General features: G+C 39.2%; 1 protein-coding gene across 5 annotated transcripts in view; it reads right to left on the bottom strand.

The window, feature by feature from the left end:
- Window positions 1–21,862, bottom strand: part of CRMP (Collapsin Response Mediator Protein) — a 265,863-nt gene that overhangs the window by 194,788 nt on the left and 49,213 nt on the right. For all 5 annotated transcript variants that reach the window (XM_071595919.1, XM_071595914.1, XM_071595915.1 and 2 more), the window contains exon 2: window positions 5,914–6,114. In XM_071595919.1, the coding sequence (XP_071452020.1) occupies window positions 5,914–6,099 (186 nt within the window). In that variant the 5' untranslated portion in view covers window positions 6,100–6,114. The remainder of the gene's footprint in view (window positions 1–5,913; window positions 6,115–21,862) is intronic.

Genomic DNA, 21,862 nt, shown 5'->3' with positions numbered 1-21,862 from the left:
CACTTCACAACTGGCGGCGTTCTCAATTTTTTTAAACATTGTAAACAATCACAGAAACAACACAGGCAATGCTAGCGTCACGCAACTTGGCTCAGAGAAGGCAGACAAGCCACTGAAGCTATCTGACCTCGTCCAGCGGCTACTCGCGTCGTCAGCACTTCATGCGGCACGAACGGGTACTACTTTCCGGATGACCCTCGTACTATGTACATGGACACATAAATATATTTCACATATATTTATCAGGATCATAAACAAAAAGATAGAGAGTAGAGCAAATTATTACTTAGGGGATGACCAGTTTGGGTTTAGGAAGGGGAGAGGTAAGCGCAATGCCATTGCAGTAATGAGATTATTAATCGAGAGGAATATAGAACACAACCAGGAGGTATTTTCCTGTATCGTAGATTTCGAAAAAGCGTTTGATAGAGTGAATTGGGGAAAACTAATGAGTATATTGCAGAAAATAGGAATAGATTGGAAGGAAAGGAGGCTAATCCGCAACCTGTACATGTCTCAGACTGCTCAGGTGCGAGTGGGGAACGGGGAGTCCGGTTGGGCAGTGTTAGGAAGAGGTGTAAGGCAGGGTTGCCCATTATCACCGTTGCTGTTCAACCTGTATGCAGAGGAAATGATTAAAGAGGCATGGGAAGAACTGGAGGTAGGAATGAAAGTGGGCGGGGAATTCGTAAAATCAGTTAGGTTTGCTGATGACCAAGCTTTAGTTTGTCAGTCAGCCAAGGGGCTGCAAGCATTGCTTAGGGAATTGGAAATTCAGTGCGACAGGTATGGGATGAGAATCAATATTGATAAAACAAAGGTTATGCGATTTAATAGAAAGAAAAAGGCTAAGCTTAACATTAGAATAGGAGGGCAAAAACTAGAGCAGGTAGAACAGTTTACGTATCTCGGTAGTGTTTTGGATCAACACGGTCAAAGTAGTAAGGACGTAAGGAGAAGAATTGCGCTAGGCAAAGAGGCTTTCCCAAGGAGGAGGGAGTTGATGGCGGGGACGTTGAGTAAGGATGTTAAGAAAAGACTCGTAAAAACTTTGATATGGAGCGTAGCTATGTACGGCGCGGAAACTTGGTCATTGAAGCAGGAGGATAGACGTAGACTGGAGGCTGTTGAAATGTGGGTGTGGAGAAGAATGGAGAAGGTGAAATGCACAGAGAAGAAAGCAAATGAGGAAGTACTGGGTATGGTGGGCGAAGAGAGGGGTTTGTTGGGAGTGATCGTTTGGAGGCAGGAAAAGTGGATGAAGGGGGTATTGGCCGGCAGCGGGATGTTGAAGAATGTAATTGAGGGGAGATTGTAAGGCAAACGAGGAAAGGGAAGGAGCAGGATAGGGATGTTGGACGGGATGAAGAGAGGAAGAAAGTACTCAGAGATGAAGAGGGACCTGATATAGAGTAGGATATTGGATTAGGTGTTTTGTTAGGAGTCACAAAAGTTTTATTTAGTAGCTGTGTCCATCCAAAAAACCAACCTTAACCGGTAGATTACCTAATAATAACAATAATATATTTATCACTGCAATTACTCAGAGAACATGTCTTTTTATTTCGAAGGAAACTTGTGCTTTTCTATCGGATCTGAGGATCTAGTGGATCAATAACCTAAAGTTAGCACTGACCCAGAGTACAAGAAAGAGTTAATTATAATGATTTGATGATGACATTCGGTGCCATATTTTCCTTCATATCGTTGAAATCAGATTTCTTTCACTGTTATTGATGCATTGCGGCATTGGGAAGTCCGGAAGAGTCTATTCCATTTATATTCCCCCCTTGTCACACATATCGCAGACGTAAGGGGCGTGGATGGAGTAATGGGTGGAAAAAGTACAAAAAAATGTCTCAAGACTTTGCTTAAACTTGTCGCGTTTTCCAAAGAGCAAAATATAATAATGACGAACCAAAACAATTCATACCATATAAGTTCAATGGTAGTGTAAATGGAAAAATTATTTCAGTCGGTATTTTTTAATGAGTTGTAGTATGAACTTGTTGGCAATTTTCATTAATTTGCAGGCGACACTCGTTCGTTTAAGAAAAAATAGGACACCGGCAGATTGAGAGCAACTATCTAACGATTCAGACCAGATGTCGGAAAGGTGTAAAGGATGGGGATTATAATTAAATATCAAAACATGTATAATACTTGACGGCAAATGATATAGGAAGACTCGACCACCGTAATCAAATCAGAGATAGACACCGTCGCAGACAGATAGATTCAAGTCCTCGTTCTTCCCTCGCACGACACGCAATCATAACAATAGTTGAACCAAAGAGGCCGCGAAATTAAATTGGGTACTAAAATGTAATGATTCAGACAAGCACAATATTTGTACCTGGATGTAGATAGGCATACATAAGCACGAATGGCTATATATATATATATATATATATATATATATATATATATATATATATATATATATATATATATATAAGCTAACATATGCTCAACTGAATGTAAAAATTAATCCAGATCTACATAAATATCCATCGAACCACCTAAAAGGTGCATGGCTGTGGGTACAAAAACCATGTGGAAAGGGTATGCAATGAGGGTGAGGGTAAATTGCAAATTTCTGGGGAGGGTTAAACTGACCATGATAATCATTTTCAATTATTCTGGCACTCGTTGCCTTGGAAACGGCCCTCGAGGCCGTTGTTTATTGTTTTTCGCCACTGTAGTCGCGGAACATGAAACGTTAAGTATTTGACAGTTTACGTGAGTTGGTCGAGGTTAATTCTATCCTATGATGAAAGTGACGTTCAAAAATGCAAAGTAAAAGGAATCTGGGCGGAATCAGTGAGTCAATTTTCAAGCATGTCGTTCGTCTCAAGCAGGTCGATAGTGTGCGCTGGTTCACCCTTGATCGTAAAAAAAGACGCCGCGGCGTGGCAGGCGGCGACCGACGCCTTTGACCATCGTCAGCGCCCCCTTTCCACCGCGCCACGCAACGGCCGGTCGGCATTTAGCCTTTATGCCACATTTCATCAGCCCTGATAGCCACTGCGCTAACTCGACCGAGGTGCACAACCTACGGAAGTATTCTATCGTGCAATTCCAATTTAAATTGCACTTCCTTCTTGGGAGAGAACGATATTTAAAGAAAGGAGTTCAGGCAACATTTTTTGCTTTACTTTCTCCATGCTCGTAAAGGGGGAAATAATACGTACTGATTATTACCCCTTTAACGAGAATAGAGAAAGTAAAACAAAAAATGTTGCCTGAACTCCTTTCTATCTCGATCCCGACTTGAGGTGCTTTATGGAGGGCACTTTGAGTGAGTACGCCGTCCGTCGGATGGGACGTTAAATTGCGGACCCCTTAGCGCCTTTCGTAAAGAGTAGGCTAATGCCGATGCCGGGTTTCTGTCCACCCTTCATCCTTTCCTGTCCATCCCTAATGGCGCCAATTACCTTAGCTGTCGGTCGCCTCCCCTAAATACTATTACGCACTAAATTACGGACTTCTTATGTCTACGTAAAAAATGAGTAGCCGTCAATGGTTTGGAATCGTTGGAGCCAGACGAAATTTCAGGAGTGCGAGAAGGAAGCGTTTAGAGATAGATAGATAAACGTCTTTATTCGGGCGAAATTGAGGCCACAACGTCCTCAATCTTTTTGTTTTACTCAAATAACTATGCTCCTATGTTCGCAGAACCCTTACATTATCTTCAGAAGACACAGTGATTTAAAGAGAAATTAGGACACTGGATTTTAGCGTGCTACACTCGAAAGATTTCGACCAGATTACGGAGTGGAATAAGGAATGGGTGTCAGAATTAAATATTTTCACTGAAATTTTCCATAATGAGAAAAGCTACATAAAACATACATTATTAAATAGATAGCATCGAGTTTCAGTGCAGATAAAAAACTTCGGTGTTACGCCGAGATCAAACCTTTCATGGGGTACACATCAGAAGGATAAACGAGTAAGCCTTTAAGAAACAGTGTTAGAGAAGCGAGTGTTCCTTTAAGTTTCATAAGAGGAAATGTAGGTATATTTAATTCAAATAAACGAAAGAGGTGTTACTCCGCTTTAGCTACGCTGCATTTGGAATGCACGACAAGTATTTCTGATCTATGAGAGAAAACTTTAGTTCAGGAACTTGAAAAGCTTCAGAGAAAATCCGCTAGATTTATTTGCAAATAAATTGCCACGAGAAGAGAGTAAGCGTAACGGGTATGTTGGAGGAATTGTGTATCGTTCTCATGAAAAAAATCGACTTCGGCTTTAACAAAGGAAATAAATATGTTGAGGTCCTATGAATATTTTCTGAATGATTGTTGTCTTGTTTATCTTTACGTCCGTGCTTTATGCGATTGGTTTTGATGTCAAAAACCTGAGAAGCTAAACTGATACGACTTTGGCCGAAAACAGCCAATTCGACGTGAAGTTTCGGAATTTTATCTTCCACGTGTATCAGTGGCGCCGCCACAAAATATGCATAGCTCACAAATTACGGGAGATCTAAGAATTTGTTTTGACAGTGGTACTGTCACAAAAACAAAACACTGTATTGAAGCGGAGGATTTGAGAACTACGATTTTTATTATTAAAATTTACGTTACGTTTAAATAACACTTAACTCTAAACATTGAAGCATGAATTTTGACAAATTATTAATTACTACTGAGTGATCGGAGTATTTATATTTATTTATTTATTTAGCGTCTTTATTTGGCGAATTTGAGACTCAGTAATTCCTTCTTCCACCTAAATTCTAAATTATACGGATAAAGGATTAAACTTTCCCATTAAGTAATTCACCATTAATCGTGTCCTAAAGGAAAAACTAAAAAAAACCTCATCCTCCATATGCGGACGCTTAATAATTAATAATTTTTTGAGTAATTGTGGCCCTTTTGAGGTTTGGTCATCGTTGGAACCCCATTGTCGGCGGCGGGCCATGATTAGAGTGAATCCCGAATTCATTCCAACCGGAATAAAACGATTTTTGAAAACGACTGCGTGTTTTACATTGAAATATAAGAAAAGATGATTAAATGAATTCGTTCCATTCGCTTCGCAGAGGAACAAAGGAAAAGTTTAACCAGTCCTTATTAATGTGTAAAGTTGCCGTCAATCCTTCATGCTGTCCTTATCTTTGGTCTTATATAAATAACCTAGGACGGGACGATAAAAACATTGAAAACTTAATGCGCTGATCACTCACCAAGCAGACTTCCGATTAAAAAAAGATTTGGTTGCGACGATAAATATAATATCAAAAATTTAGTCTCGCCTTCAACACCTACATGAACAATATGCCCACACAAGACGCCGCTAGAACGTGTGGCAGGGGTGACAGAGCATCAGCTTTTTACGTATGCAGTTGCAAAGAAATAAACATATTTACTCTCCAATGTTGTTTCAACGGAAATGTACACCTTTCACTAGTTTTGAGGCTCCCAAAACATCTATTCTTTGAGGCCCATCCCGGCCACGCGCATTCATATTTATCAGTAATCTAATTAGTCATAATTAAGATTCAAAACCGTGAGTCTCAACTTTCTCTGATGCTTTATTCTGCGCCTGCGACTATGTGCACACGCACACACAAACACACAACACGCAGGAAACAACCTACACGTATATTTGTATAAACACATTTGAAAGTTGACGTTCCCTGGAGATTGGGACAATCCATCAAAAGTCGACGGTGACAAGTGGGAGGGTCAGAAAATCGGGATGACGTCAATTAGGGACGGTCTCCCCCTCAGTCCAAACTTCCTTCGATCGAAGGCGCTCCCGGGGGTGAGGGGGGGGACGGTCAACGAGGGTGGGCGGATGGGAGGTGGTGGAGAATGGGGGAGGGGGGGGAGGGTAGGTGATGGTGGGGGTCTTCGCCGAGTCTACCCTTCTCGGGCGTAGGGGCGTGCACGCTACCTGTGCTTGCTTCTGATTCCTTTCCGAGGGCAGCTCGATGCCTTTCTGGTCGAAGGCATCCGGGGTGTGGACGAAGAGGGCCTTGCCCAGCTGCCTCGGTTGAGGCCGGTGCTCGCCGAGGCCCGGAATCCAACCCGCCTCCACGTTTGCTGGCACGGACTCCCTTCGGCTCTCGTCTGTCGACATGACTGCTTACACCACCTGCGGCGACCAGAAGAGCACAAAGAGACCCACGTCAAGCACAGTCGTTCACTAGTCGTTCACATTCGTTTTAAATCCGTCGGAAAAGTTCCATTTACCCTCTAGAGTTAGTCTAATTCGCCAAGCAACTGTCGGCTTGCTAGCATAAAAATATTAATACATTTTTTCACCATGGGTGTGGGAACTTCTGGTTCTAGGAAAAATACGCAATGGTGCACAAAGGTAAGACAATCGGTCGATTGCGCATGAGAAAATAAAAAAGGTTTACCAGAAAAACTGGAAATGGTATAATGTAGTGAAGCACGAGGACAATACTGATAGAGGATGAAATCTGTACATTTACATTAAATAATCTGAAATGACAAACTTACGCATAAATATACCACGGATTGACTTTGACTTTTGACTTTTGAAGTTGGAATAAAATATTAGATAATGTATAGTGACGGAATAAAATAAAAACAAACATTACTGGACGTAAATTATAAAGTAGTTGGGTGGAGCATTTCAGATCAGGTCAAGTACTTGGGTGTTACAATTACATCAAACCTTTCATGGGGTACGCACATTAGAGAATATGCTGGTTTCATTAGGACGGTTGTAGAAAAATGTAATGAAAAATAAAGATCGAGGGCTTTTGACCCTTTGTAGTATAAGTACATCATTACGGAATTAAACCACATGCAACGAAAAACCACCCATTTCGTGAAGAATCGTAATGCACGAATAAAAAGCGTCATAGCATACGTATTTTTGGAAGACCTTGGTTAGGAGACACTGGAAATACGAGGAATAAATGCGCGCCTTAACTCTTAGAAAAGTGCAATCATTCACCTAAAAAGAAGAGACCTTCACCGATAAAGAAGAAGAGTCGCATTCATTGATTCACCATCCGACCACTGTGAAAATTTGGGTCTGAAATTAATTATTGAACGGATTGATATCTCGATTTGGTTCTTACAAGAAGAAACAATAAACGCACTATTTAGGGGCCCTAAATAAGTTGGCATCCTTCAATCATATAATTTGTAGCGATGGACAGGTGCAGGAAACGTGCTTATATTCCTTAATGCAAAACAGCGCATAGAGTGTGAGGCGAGGTTATTTAATTCATCTCAAAAAACCCTAATTACCGAATTGAACAAGTTAATGGGAAGGGCCACCGGATTCGTGAAACGTTCGTGCGAAAAAACACAAAGGATCACCCATTTACGACAAAATATGGGATTAGAGCCTCTAGGTATACGAAAATTTAATATTTTGCAAAGATACCAAACGTGCGGTTTTGTGACAATAACACTTGGGGGAAACACTAAGACTGAAATGTGTACGCACTGGTGAAAATAGTTCGCAATAAACAAGTTACATTCCCTCTCGACTCACCTCATGGCTGGTGTCCTAGGAACCCCAGCCACACGCCCTTGGGACGAGCGGTCGGGTGATGGGTAAAAAAATTGTACCTATAGTGTATTTGCGAATTGTTCCTTCTGAATGATTTGAATGCTTCGTGACGATTTGCGATCGCGTTGCATGTGAGCCAATCCTTTATAATGTGTGGTCTTATTTGCCTCCTTAGTGTAGTCAGAGGAGTTGTTACTAACCGTGTAAAGATTTTAATGCATGTAACTGATTTTGCATGATATATGTCCAGTTGCCTCCTTCCTCGCGCCCTTAAATAGGACCACGGTGTGCCATGTGTTTGCTGAAGTAATGCACTAGCTGTAGTATGGCAGGTGACATACATTCCCTGACAACCCTTCCAACGTCCTTGCGACGGAACGCAGGGGAATTTAAATATGTAGATGTAGGATGTATAGTATATGTATAATACATAATTTTTCTCTTACCCCTTTGAATACCACAATATTGGAGAATATAATATCTGACAAATCACTTAACAATTACTCTAGGGTGGTGGCGTGACACTATACCCTCACGTGACGGCTTGGAGGGTTATTTGCATATAACACTTATCACCCACAACGTCTAGTGAGTGAAGTTTTTCACTCGTATGAATCCAACTGATCTGATATTCTTGTTGGCAAATCCCTCGCCGCATGACCCAGTAGTACTGAAATAACATCTAACATAGTGCATGTTAAAGCATTGTCATTAAACCGCCATTCTTTGTGCTTTCAGGATTTCAGGCTTTGCGGGGGTCATGTCTCGCGTGGTCGGCTGCCATCGGCGGGGTACCACTTTTTACGATCGCGGAGTCTGAAGTCGCTATTTGATTCATGTTTTTCCTTCCTACCTTTCCAGTTCTGCAGGATAGCAACGGATGCCTATCTGCTTCATACTCAAAGATTTTGACGCTGGTTATAACAATAAATAAATAATAAATTATCATAAACTTATCCTAATACTCCATAAAAACTTAATGACGGTAGAATAAAGGTTTTACGTAATTACGTATTTTAAAATAAACATAAGATTTTAATCGTTGAATTTGAAGGAGAATTTACATTCACGTACACAGCCATTTTGAGCAAGAGAATGGAATTTTGAAACTACGCCACAAAGGTTCAGTGTCACTACGGGCTGTTATGTAGGTCAAGTTGAATAGCAGCGATTCCTGGGTCGGAGGTCGTGCACGTGAGGACCTTTCTCTGGCTAACAGAGGCTGGCATTCAAATTAATTTTACGGTACCTCTTCTCCACAACTTGGCCGTGTGCCCTCTCTATGGTCCGTTCCTTAGCCGTCCATCAACGGGAAATCCCCGTTTTGAAAATATTTTCCGAGTGTAAATTTATTACGAAAATTTTTAATCGGTGTTTGACGTTTCCTATGGCTTTATATATATATATATATATATATATATATATATATATATATATATATATATAGTATATATATATATATATATATATACATATATACATATATATATATAACAAACTGAAATTCTGCCATGAAAATATTAGATTTTTGGGGTTGAAAATAAAACAATAGAAGACAAAATACCCTAAATTCCTCATAACTTTCCCAGTGGCATTATTCAAAAGAAATGTATTCATATGCAAAGTCACCCCACCCAATGGACTGTGTAAAGGGATCACGGCTATACTTGACATGCAAGAAATATAATTTCTTTTAAACATCGCAATTAAATACGCAAATATGTTTAGTAACAGATTACTGTTTTACTTCAACACTTATTCTTAAAAAAAATATAAAAAAACTTCGTTCATTTATTGGTGGTTCGAGAGGTTTTGGCCATTTTGAGATATGGTCAACATAGAAACCTCATTTTCGACGACGGGAGACATTAAGAGTGAATCCGATATGCATTCATTCCTCCGGGAAGAATACGATATATAACTACAATTTTTACATCAAAATGTTAGAAATAACGATTTAAACACTTCGTTCCATTCGCTTTGCAGATGCATTCGTATTTTTTTCTTCAACGTGTGTCAGTGGCGCCGCCACAAAATTTGGTTTAAATAAAGCAGGCGATCTAAGAAGTAGATAAGACAGCGGGGCTGCCACAAAAACAAAACACTGCAGTAGAGCATAGGATTCCAGAACTACTTTAGAATCTTTGTCATTAAAAATTACGATACGTTTATTTAAAACTACATTTAAAACATTCATGTATAACATTTTATAAAATAACTAATTGTTACAGAGGTGTGTGCCTGAGCAGTTATATTTATATATTTTTTTAAGCGACTTTATGGGGCGAATTTGAGATTCTGTGTTACCTTCTTTCACTTAACTCCGAAATTAAACGGATAAACGATTGAATTTTCCGTTAAATAATTCACCATTAATCATGTCCTATAGAAATAATAAAAACAAGCCTTGTCAATATGCGGATTCTTAGAATAGTTTGGTCTATGTGAAAATCCCACTGTCGGCACCGGTCGATAGTTAGAGCGATTCCCATATTCATTCCACCAAGAAGAAATCTTTTTACAGAAAGAACTACATTTTTCACATTGCAATGTTAGGATTTAAAGTCTTCGTTCGATTCGCTATGCAGATGCATTCGCATTTTTTTCTCCATCGCGTGTCAGTGGCGCCGCCACAAAATAGAGTATACATAGAGCCGGAGAACTGATAATTAGTTTTGACAGTGGAACTACCACAAAAAACTGTGGTAGAACGCAGGATTTTAGAACCAAGATCTTGATGAGTATTATTAAAAATGAGGCTACGTTTATTTATAACTACACTTTAATCATTGAAGCAAGAATTAAAAAAAAATGTTAATCATTACAAAGTTAACTGAGCAGTTATATTTATTTGATTTTTTTGGGGTTAACTTGAGACTCTGCAGTCCATTTTTCCAACTATCTCCTAAATTATGCGGATAAAGAATTCAATTTTCCCATTTAGTAATTCACAATTAATCGTGTCCTTAAGAAAAATTGACGAAAGCCTTATTCAAATGCGCAAACTTACAATAATTTTTTTGGCTCTTAATTGGTTTTGTCAATATTAAAACATCACTGACGGAGCCGGGCAATGAATAGGGTATCTCCCATATTTATTCCATCAAGAAGAAAACGATGCACAGAAATAACTAAATTTTTCAGCTTGCAATTTAAGGAAAGGAATGTAAGGAGTAAAAGTCTTGTTCCATTCGCTTTAGAAATGCATTCTTTGACGCGTGCAACGGGCTTCGCCACAAATTAAAGTTTGCATGGAGCCGGAGACATGAGAATTAGTTTTAACAGTGACTCGCCTGCAAAAACAAAACACTGTAGCCGAGCGTAGGATTACAGAACTACGATTTTTATTATTAAAAATGACGTTACGGTCGAAAAAACACATCACTTTAATCATTGTAGCATGATTTTTTTTTAAATTACTAATTATTACAGAGTGACCTTCGCATTTATATTTATTTATTTCTTTATTCAAAGTTTTTTTGGCCGATTTTGAGACTCTGTAGTCCCCTCTTCCATCTAAATCGTAAATTATGCGGAAAAAATTCCTTTATAGTAATTCACCTCTAATTGTGTATTTAAGGAAAAATGTAATAAAACCTCGTCCATATGCAGATGTTTAGAATAATTGAGGCTCTTAAATGGCTTGGTCACCATTAAAACCGTGCCGACGGCACCGAGAGATAATAAGGGATAATTCTATAATCTTTCCACCAGGAAGAAAATGTTTTATATGGAAAACTAGGATTTCTGCATCGAAATGTAGGAAAAACTGATTCAAAGACTTCGTTCAATTAGCTTGGAGGATGCATTAGAATTTTTTTCCTTTAACGTGTGTCAGTGGCGCCGCCAAAAAATATAATCCACGTAGAGGGAGAGAACTGAGAACTAGTTTTGACAGTGGCACTGCCACAAAAACAAAACACTGTAGTGGGGAGTAGGATTTTGGAACTACAATCATTATTAAAAATATGTGACGTCATGCTTATTTAGCACTAAACTATAATGATATACGCTTGAATTTTAAAAATTAGTTGTTACAAAAGTATGTGATGAGCATTTATATTTATTTACTTAATTAACGTCTTTTTTGGGCGAATTTGAGACTTAGTAGACTTCTTCCACCACCCTTCTAAATTTTAAATAAATAAATGTTTAAATTTTTCCATTCAGTAATTCAGCGTGATTAATGTCCTATTGAAAGAATAAAAATAAACGCCGATCATATGCGGATGCTTAGAATAATTTTGGCTCTTTAGAAGTTTGATCAATATTGAAACCCTACTGATGGCGCCGGGCGGTATTTGGAGCAAATCCAATGCTCACTCAACCCGGAAGAAAATGATTTACAAGAATAACTAAGTTTCCTAAATTGAAATGTAAGAAAAGTGTACTTAAAGACTTCGTTTTATTCGCTTTGTAGATGCATTCGAATTCTTTTCTTCAACGTGTGTCAGTGGCGCCGCCACAAAAAAAAACAAAAAAACGTGGTGGAGCATAGGATTTCATTACCACGACTTTTTAAAATTAAAAATGAAGATGCGTTTATTTAGTACTATATTTTAATTATTTCTGCATATATTAGTAAGAATTACTAATTATTACAGAGTGACCTGAGCAGTTATATTTTTTCAGTGTCTTTATTGAGGGAATTTAAAACTCAGTAGTCCCTCTTTCCACCTTACTCACAAATTATAAAGGATTGCATTTTTCCATTAATAAATTCACCATTTATGGTGCCCTTTAGAAAAAATAAAAAAAACCTCGTTCATATGCGGATGCTTAGAAAAACTTTAGCTCTTTAGAAGTTTGGTCAATGTTAAAAATCTAATGACGGCGCCGGGCGATAGTTAGAGCGAATCCAATATTGATTTTATCGAGAAAAAACGATTTATCAGAGGAACTAAGTATGTTACATTTAAATGTACGAAATAATGATGAAATAATTTCGTTTAAATCGCTTATCAGGGGCACAAAGGAAACGTTTACATAGTCCTGATGAATTTGCAAAGTTTTTTGTCAAATCTTTACGCTGTCCTTATCTTTGGTCTTATCGTAAATAAATAACCGAGTACGATGTAGTAAAATTACCGAGAAACCAAAGTACTGGTCATCTTAACCTTTAACACACAGATTTTCGATGTTTGAGGGGCAAATATTACTAAAACGTTTGAAACTGAAGTTGCAAATCTATTGAATATACTTTTAAAAATCACAATCTTTTACTTATTGCTCCAAGGGATTATGGAAACATAGGGCTTGGATTTTGTCGATAAAACAAATCTCGATTTAATTAAGAAATTGATATGAATAGACGTTGAAAGGAAAATTTATTCAAGTATGGTAAACCAATGCATTATTTTTCTCAGTTGAGCCTTTGAACGGAGACTGGTCAGCACTTCTACCTCTCCAGTTAAGATGCAAAACCTGCTAACTGTAGCTAGGCTTTCGGTTTGAAATGGAAAGTTAGAAAATGGCCCATCCAATAAAATATATGCCCTGCGATTATTTTGAGGTTGGTGCTTCCCAAACCGTGGAAAAATTTACATTGACCCTGTATGCCTACAACATATGTTATGATTACCAGAATGTAACGTTGAAGTTGACTAAAATATTGAAAATTGCGCCACAGCCAAACTTAGGATAAATATTTTTTTAGTTTTTATCTTAGCATTAGGGGTTATGGAATAATTTCAGATTTCAAATCAGTAAATACATGGTTCCTCCGATTTAAAGTTTCGTCAGTCAAAAAATACAATAAAAATGTCTATTGGGTATAGTCACGGATCCAGGAAAAGCCCTGATAACATATTTGAGATGGTTTGAATATTAACTGCAGGCGATTTTAATCGAATGATCAATTATGCCAGGTAAAAAAGTACTCTTTCTGTAGGAGGGTCTAATTGATCAAAAGTAAATTCTCAAAAGGGCTTTTGATCTAACTTAAATAAACTTTACTTAGGCTTCAAGGAAAAAGATCCTCATCTGAAAAATTGTCAAGCATTGGGAAATGGAAAACAAGCGTACATCGGTATTCGATTTGCTTACATGATAATGGTGTAACGACAATCTTCGAAAATTTAATGTCCCTCATTTTTCTACAATATACTTGATTTACACGCAATAGCACTTGGCTCTGAATTGTCCGGAAAAAGTTAGAACTGAATGGCTTACCAGGACCACGATGAGTATTCCATGCATTTTTAATTTATACTACTGTTATATATTATGAAGATGATATCACTATGGTATATAATAAAAATTGTCTGTATTTGTACGTTGTATTAATTGTCTTAATAGTTTCAACATCATTTATACGAGATTGAAGATTATAGTACTCGTATTGAAGATTATACTACGTACTAGAGTTATAAAAAAAGCTAATTGAATTTTTCGCTCTTGCTTCAGTTTTTAACGGATTACCTACACCCACTAGATAACAACATGCATGTTAATCTATATTTCCAAATTGACCATTTTTCGACATTAATATTGATTCTTCAATACGTATAACTTCAGCAGTCCCATCGACCCATGGATGAGCCTGCCGATCTACAGAAAAAGAAATCTAGGATTCGGGGCCTCTATTAATTTCTGAAGGCTAATTCTGAAAACCCGGTTTAAAACCTTGTTCGGCAAATCATTGATCTAAAGTCTAATACTCATGATATTTTCAAGTTAAATATTTCACCTCCCCTCACGACCGACACGCAATGCCTCCACTGGTTGCTCCGAAGATCGCAGGTGCTAATCCTAACTCGGCACATATACCTGTCACCTATCTCTTCACAAAGTACATTTCCCTTGTGGCACGTCATGGTCTCAGTAGAACTTAAAAACTCTAAAACAAACAGCAACGCTACCCTGTCCAACAGGAAAAATAGAGGGTAGTTACAACCTGACGCTAGTTTTTTATTGTTAGCGTCAAAAGGCATTGAAATTCCTTTCCTCATTTACATGAGTCCCTTCAGTAAAAACTTTATCCATTTCGTTCCTAAACTTGTTTAAAAAACTAATAATTGCATATGTTCTGCTGGTGTGAGCTCAAAATCTACGTACAATGGGGTAGAAGAGGCTATTATCTCAATCTCGCCCTAAAATAAAGACGACTATCCATCTATCTATCTATATCTACTAAACAGGCCAGTTGTAATTATGAATTAAATTAGATTAAACTTCCAAAGAAAGCTGCACATTATGCACTATATGCGAAAATATCAAACTGTTCCGACTCCCCGCAAATAATTTGAAATATTATTGAATCGAATTCCTATCCAAATCTCCTTTTCGTGAAATCAGTTCGAGTTAGGCCGATACAGAAAACGCGTACATCTGACTCAAATGTTTCGTCAATATTGAGACCGTTCCTTTTACAGATAGGTACATATCCAGAATGGAGAAGAGGTATATATACATTCTATATTGGTGTCTGAACTGGATTTGTTCTCGTATTATGGTCTTCAGCATTCCAATATACCTCCTAATATTCATTTCACCAACTTTTCCTACCTCATTCAATGAATTGTGACTGCCTCCCTTTATCTGCCATACTTCCTCGTTAATCACCAACTTTATCCAACTTCTTTTTTTTCCATATTGGAGTCTCAAATTCCACCATTCCAATTAGTATGCTTAGCTTCAAATTTAGTGAATATCATTTAGGGTCGCCATCAGTAACTCTCTCCTATTTTTTAAATCCCCTTTTTGGACTTGCTTGAACACTGCTACGCCCATTTCTATCTAAATTCCTCTGGAATGATTTAACTGTTTCACCTGATCTAATTTATGCTCTCCTATCATTATTAATCCATTAATAACTCAAACTAAGAATAGAATTACATCAGGGAAATCTCATCTCTACTTAATCACTGAACACAATGATAAAACTTAATTTCTTTACTTTAATTTTTTTAGGACGGGCATTTGCCTCCCAGCTCCGTTCTACTAAAAGCTCCTAATTTCCACCTTACAAAAACATTAGTTGTAGTGCAAATCACATATTCCGACTGATTTCACCGAGGATATTGCAACAGAATCAAATGGTTTTCGGGCAGGAGGAGTTTGTTATTCCAAGAGGTGGTGGAGGGACTGTTTGATATCTCTTGACCCTTGATGAGTTTCTCTCGCCTTTTTGATGGAACCAGGAAGGGAAATCGAGAGCTAATTGCAAAAATTATCCTTCAACAGTCCCCGAGTTACACAAATGCCTCCCATTACCGTCACATTTCTATCGTCATTACGGCTCAACCATTTTCAAGGCAAAGTAATGCAGTGCTAGAAAAGATTGAAAACACTGGACGTCTTTTCGCGTGAAATTCATGGAACGAAAGATCCCATGAATATTAAGACGAAAGGGTCAAAGAGATTTGTTATCTTACTTTAGTTAGGTCCCACCAAACGCTAGTAGGACGTTGGTTGAAAAACAGATTAAATTTACTGCGCAGACTTGAGGCAGATCCCCTATCTGAGGTTGTTAAAGACATACATGTATAACAGGCCCCGACTGACTATGATAGATCAGATCGCATACGTAAAATCAGGGCAATAGGTAGCAGTACGGATAGATTGAAAATGTAGCTTTTTCTTCGTACAATTAGATATCAAAGGAGATATGATCGCAGGCGCGAACGAGATAATTTGTATTCGGAGTGTAATTATTTGGTCGATATCCCTCATGAACTTTAAATAGACCCATCTCTTTAACACACCTCCAGCATGATGTGAATACTATATGCGTATCCTGTTGATGTTGCATGTAAGTACCTTCTTTCGTGCAATTAACTTTTTACCAGTGCATGGTCAAACTGATGGCTGTGTAGAGATGTCATGATTGTGATTGTAAATGCAAGGCTGGTGACCTCACCAAATGCCCATGCGACGACTTATGGGGTATTATTTAAATGTAAGATGACCTCACCGGTGCCGCACCAGCCAATGGTCACCAAGGACGTTTCCCAAGGGAAACATTTACAAAATCGCCGCATACGATCGATCCACACCCTTCACTTCTCGTACATAAAAATAACGGGGCCATAAATCGCACGGGGTACGCCGCAAATCGGAGGAAAGCCGAATGCAAGAATGAAGACGTCCGAAGTAGACTTTCGCTTTCGGCGAGCCTGGGGATGTGGGCGTGGCACCTCTAGCAAGGGCACCTCCACGGACGAGTCGATGGCTTCCGGCGTGCTTCGGGAGTGGTGGCGGTCCGCACCCCTCCGCTCGCTTGCCCAACCTCCCCAACACCTCTGATGACAACATATGTGACGAGAATTTGAAGAGAGGGGCGGTGACAGTCGTCATTATGGTCGCACCGAAAAATCCCTCAAACCTGTACCCCAAAATAACTCTCACCGTTTAATTTTTAATTTTGGCCGGCCTTACGTGTCACTTTTATGGTATGGATAAGGATTCCTGAGCCCTCCTAGTCCGCGCCTCCAGAGAGTACATATATTTTGTAACATACCTGGTACAATTATTAAAAAATCTCGCCCAATTACCCTTATAAGTTGAACGTTATTGGATAAATTACTTACTGCATCATAAGGTGCCATTATTTATTAGATGATTGCATATGTATTTGCACGTGTGTAGAATGAAAGGATTTTTGCATGAATGTATACGCCACTGTGGGTATAGTTTTGCATGCATGAGTTGATTTTGCATGTAGATGTGTTCCTTTGAACGTGTGGTGACCTAAACCCCCCCCCCCACACTCCCTTTCGGCGTTTTGCGGGGTATTATATAGATGTAGATGTATGAGCCCACAGGATTAAATATTATTATTATTATATAAATCTCGTTGCAATTGGACAACTGTCCTGGTGGCAACGGTCAAGTCTGGTCAACGGCCACTCTTACAACGCACATATATACAAACACAAGAAGAACAGATATGAGACAAAATGCTCTTATATACAATGACACTTTAAGATTACCAACCGCACCTTTACCATCACACAAGGGTAGGTTCACCCCATACCTACAACGCTCCGTACATCGCCGCACTCCGTCCATCATCACGCACTCTTCAATTTCAAATGCCGTTCAAAATCACGCATCGTTAACACATCATTCACTTTTGCAATGAAACTTCTCACGCCGTCCACATCACATGAAAACAATGTTTTAATAAGTAAATTTGTATAATAATCACCGATTAGTCAATTGCATGGAAGCACGGCGCCGCTGGGCCTACATTTTGGCTAGTTTAGTCAATCCATTTCATAATTACTCATTATTTTCACTGATTCCTTTGAAAATAGTTCAACGGAGGCTTTTCATTCAAAAACTTTCGATTCAAATAATGAACAACTGCCTTGTGGGTTGGTTATTCCTTAACTAAGAGTAACATTCTTTAACTCAGTTGAATAGACAAGACAAAACACCACAGCAATTTCGAAAATGGTTGGATCCACGAGTTTAAAGAAAAAAACCAGACTACTACGGTACTTTGGTTTCACATTTCCAGTGTTCATCCCTGCCTTATCGTATAAGACAATAGTGCCAAGGTGAGAGGGTTCAAACACAAGGCATCAGGTATACGAAGGCACCAGGGTGCAGTAATACCTCATCCGCTCTCTCTCTATCACCGTTAAATCTTTAATTGAATGGAACCATAATATTGAGTTCAAACAAAAAATCCTACGGTGCCAAAGTAGAGCTTGGACGCTTTCGGGCAGCTCGAGGCCAAAAATTGTGTTCTGTGAAATTGTCAACGACCCCCACTTCCTCCTCCAAGACCATTCACTTTCCGATAGTAGTGTGGTCTTCCTATCTATAACATGTCCACATTCCCCAGGAACACCCTTCCCTTGCTTCTTCCTTTCCTCCATCACTCCTCCAAAAAATTGCCCAGCTGCTCAAAAACCCTGTGGTAACGGACACGGAGGGAAAATTTCTACGAACGTCTTCACCTGGTGATGGCGTTTTGCGTCGAAACCTTCACAGTGGAAAAGAAAATATATCTGTAATGACCTACGATTGCGTTTCAAAATCATAATTAGTCAACTTAAATGCATTACGCGGTCATCTCTCAATTTCCATTCAGTCAAGACAACCTACGTGATACAGTATGTGAATTTGAAATTGTTACGTTACATTTGAGACTGTTTTCAGAGGACTTGTAAATCGGCTTGTAGCTTTCAAGAAATGGACCTTAGAAATTTCCCTAAGGGTTAGCGGGCGACCGACCCTTGGCAAGGAGCCATTAACACACGTTGACTACTTCCCAGAATAAATACCCAGTTTATATTTTAAGATAGGGCTACGTGATGCCAGTTTTTCCAAAAGGTCGTCTTGTCGCAGGGGATCGGCGACATAGTGGGATCGCTCAGCGAAATAACGATGGCCGAATTATTATAGGACCAATGTTTACTAATTTACTAAAATTAAGCTTACATTGTTATGCTCGGGTGGGAGTGCGGGGAGGGAGGTCTCAGGCAGCGAACACAACCAGCGGCAGGATAGGGAGCGTGGTCACGGGATCCTAACCCGGTACGGATCAACTCTCACCGAATGTTCACCTAGCGATAACCGACCGACGCCTGCCCCGTCGCCGTAATGGCTCATTGTCTGCCCTACCGGGCATGTTCATACAGCCCCGGTGGGTCAAATCCCACCCTAACCGGTCATTTTACAAGATGAAATGAATGGCAGTTATGAACATGGCTGTAGTGTGAGTGTTTGTTGCAGGGAGAAACTTAAAACTAGGAATGTAATACGCTGCTGGATGGGTAGCGTCCCTTCTGGCAATCTTCGCCTTCATATTCAAAATACACCATAAGCCCCCACAAGGGCATGCAGCTTGTGGGTTTAAATTTCCGACTAAAATTTGGAATTCCTGATCCCATTATTGAGCTCATAATTTAGTTAATGCCCATCTAGGTCCGACTCGTAGGGTTGGTCTCCAGCCAGCGTCTTGTCACCCTCTGAATTCCCTCTCTGAGAGGCGAGACCACACCGGTGGGAGACTTTTGGCACCCTCAGGCCTTTCAAAAATCCCCGTCCCGAGTCATCAGCGTATCACTGCTTGCAACTAATTTCGCAACGTCCTTTAGATCGCAACGCAACTAGTGAATATCATCCCCGAAGATTAATTTTTTTGACTTGTCATGACGATTTAATGTTAAAATATTTTCGTATTGGAGTCACGAGATGGTGGACGATATGACGCGCGCCATGCAAAGTTATGGCTGATCGTAAAGGTGAGGCTTTCCAATAAAACTAAATGCGAGAAATTCATAAAATTTAGTAGGCATAACTCATTCTGGAAAACATTCTACTGCCAGTAGTTACATTATTTATGACAGGTGAACGTGAGAACCTACACCGCGCGATGATGCCGTGGAATACATTTTCTGGCATCCAAAAGAATTTATGGAGCACGACAAATCTTTTACACGACCTATTCGTAATTTGTGAGAGTTATTCCTAACAGCAAGATTAATGCGCCAAAGTAATTTCACTGCTCGCAGATCATCCATCCCCTGTAATCTCTAATATGTTTCTCATTTAAATGAAACCTCATATGTTCCTTTCAGGCTTTGTTTTTTTGGTGAACAACCGAGAAAAAGGCATTTAGGAATAAACAACAATGAAGTTCAACTGAAAGCCAGATTAACTGAAGAAAACCTTCAGTGCAAGGGAAATGAATCAACACCCAAATAAACGTCAGCTTTCATCATATTGCGACAGGTGACCAGATTCCTCAAGAAGGATTATTAATACCTGTGACATTAAATAACTGAACAAAATCAAAGAGATACGGTCTTAGTATTGGAAAAGGTTTGCTTTTAACAAGACCCATCTCTCCCTAGACTTCTGATAATGTTTCAGCCACATCAATCATGTAGTTTCATTTTTGTAGTCGATAGAATCAATAAACATTTCTTTAATTAGATAAATGAAAAAAATGAGTTTAGTGAAGTGATTAAACACTTCTATTTAAAAGGTTGAACACCGAAAGATATCAAAGACGAGTTAGATGTAGTGCATGGAACATCTGCTTTTGCATTTGCGACTGTTTACGATTGTTTTTACAATTTACATGTCACAAGGTACAGTGATTAAAACCTTGCACGAAAAAACCTTGGAAGTTTGAACAAAATATCGGCAAGATGGGCACCGCGTTGGCTCTCAGAGGAGAATAAACGCAATCACGTGGCCGATTCGGAAGCAGGTTTGGCACTTTTCCGTCGCAGTCCTGGCAATTTTCTGCGTCGACGCATAACTGAGGACGAAACATGGATACAATAATACACTCCAGAGACAAAGGAACATTCGAAACAGTGGGTTTCTAAAAGCGATCCGGATCCGAAGAAGGTGAAGAGGCTGGAATCGGCCGACAAGGTGATAGCTACGGTGTTTTGGAATGCACGTGGAATCATCTACATCGATTACTTGCAGCAAGAAAAAAATGATAAAAGAGAGTACGAGTATTATGCATCGATATTGCGCTTTTTGAGCGACGAAATCAAGTTGTTCTTATTTGGAAAAGTAAAAAAAATCTTTTCCATCAAAAAAATGCACAGGTGAAAACCTGGGTAGCTTGTATGGCAAAAATTATGGAATTAAATTTCGAATTATTACAACACCCACCCTATTTACCAAATTTGGACTTGAATGACATTTTTTGATTTCCAAACTTGGAACAAATGGCTCGGTGGAAAACGATTCACGTCGAACGAGGAGGTCATCGCCAACACAAATACATACTTTGAGGACCTTCAGAAATTCTACGTTTTGGACGGCTTAAAAAAGTTGAAGAAATGCCGGGAAAAGTGCACCAAGCTAAAGGGAGATTGCGCTGAAAAAATCTATTCAAAATAATTTGCTTTTCAATTTTTTAAAAAGACTTTTTGAATGATCCACGTATCATTGGAAGCCGAGGCATTAATATTTGACATATTTCATTCATGATTTTTTAAGAAAATTCTTTTTGAATCAGCATTCTTACTTTGTGACAGTTGTTTTTTTAACTAAAGATTTTTTACCAGAAAAAGCTGGTCTTTCATTTGTTCACCCGGAATCATCTCGACAATCATCGAGGCTGGACTACAGAAGAGAAAACGGGGTTGGTGGAATTTGTTTATGAAGGGCAGTGACGATTACGGAGAGCGGGAGGGAAATTCCGCTCTTAAAATAGGACGGAAAGAGACAGAAACAAGGCCCATCCGTAATTCAGTTTGACTTCTCGTAGATAATGATGAGAAAAAATGAACAATTTGCCGGCCCCGGTGGCGGCGGGGTAACGTCCTCACCGGCCAACCCGGAGGTGGCGGTTTCGATTCCCACCTAGGTGATTTTTGTTCCACCAAGGGTTTTGGGGTATGTCATTTTCAAATCGAAATAT

Source organism: Hetaerina americana, unplaced genomic scaffold, assembly GCF_022747635.1.
Source record: "Hetaerina americana unplaced genomic scaffold, ioHetAmer1.1.p SCAF_70, whole genome shotgun sequence".
In the NCBI taxonomy this organism is placed as follows: domain Eukaryota; kingdom Metazoa; phylum Arthropoda; class Insecta; order Odonata; family Calopterygidae; genus Hetaerina; species Hetaerina americana.
Note: the sequence above shows the minus strand (reverse complement) of the source record. Positions and strands in the feature narration are given on the sequence as shown.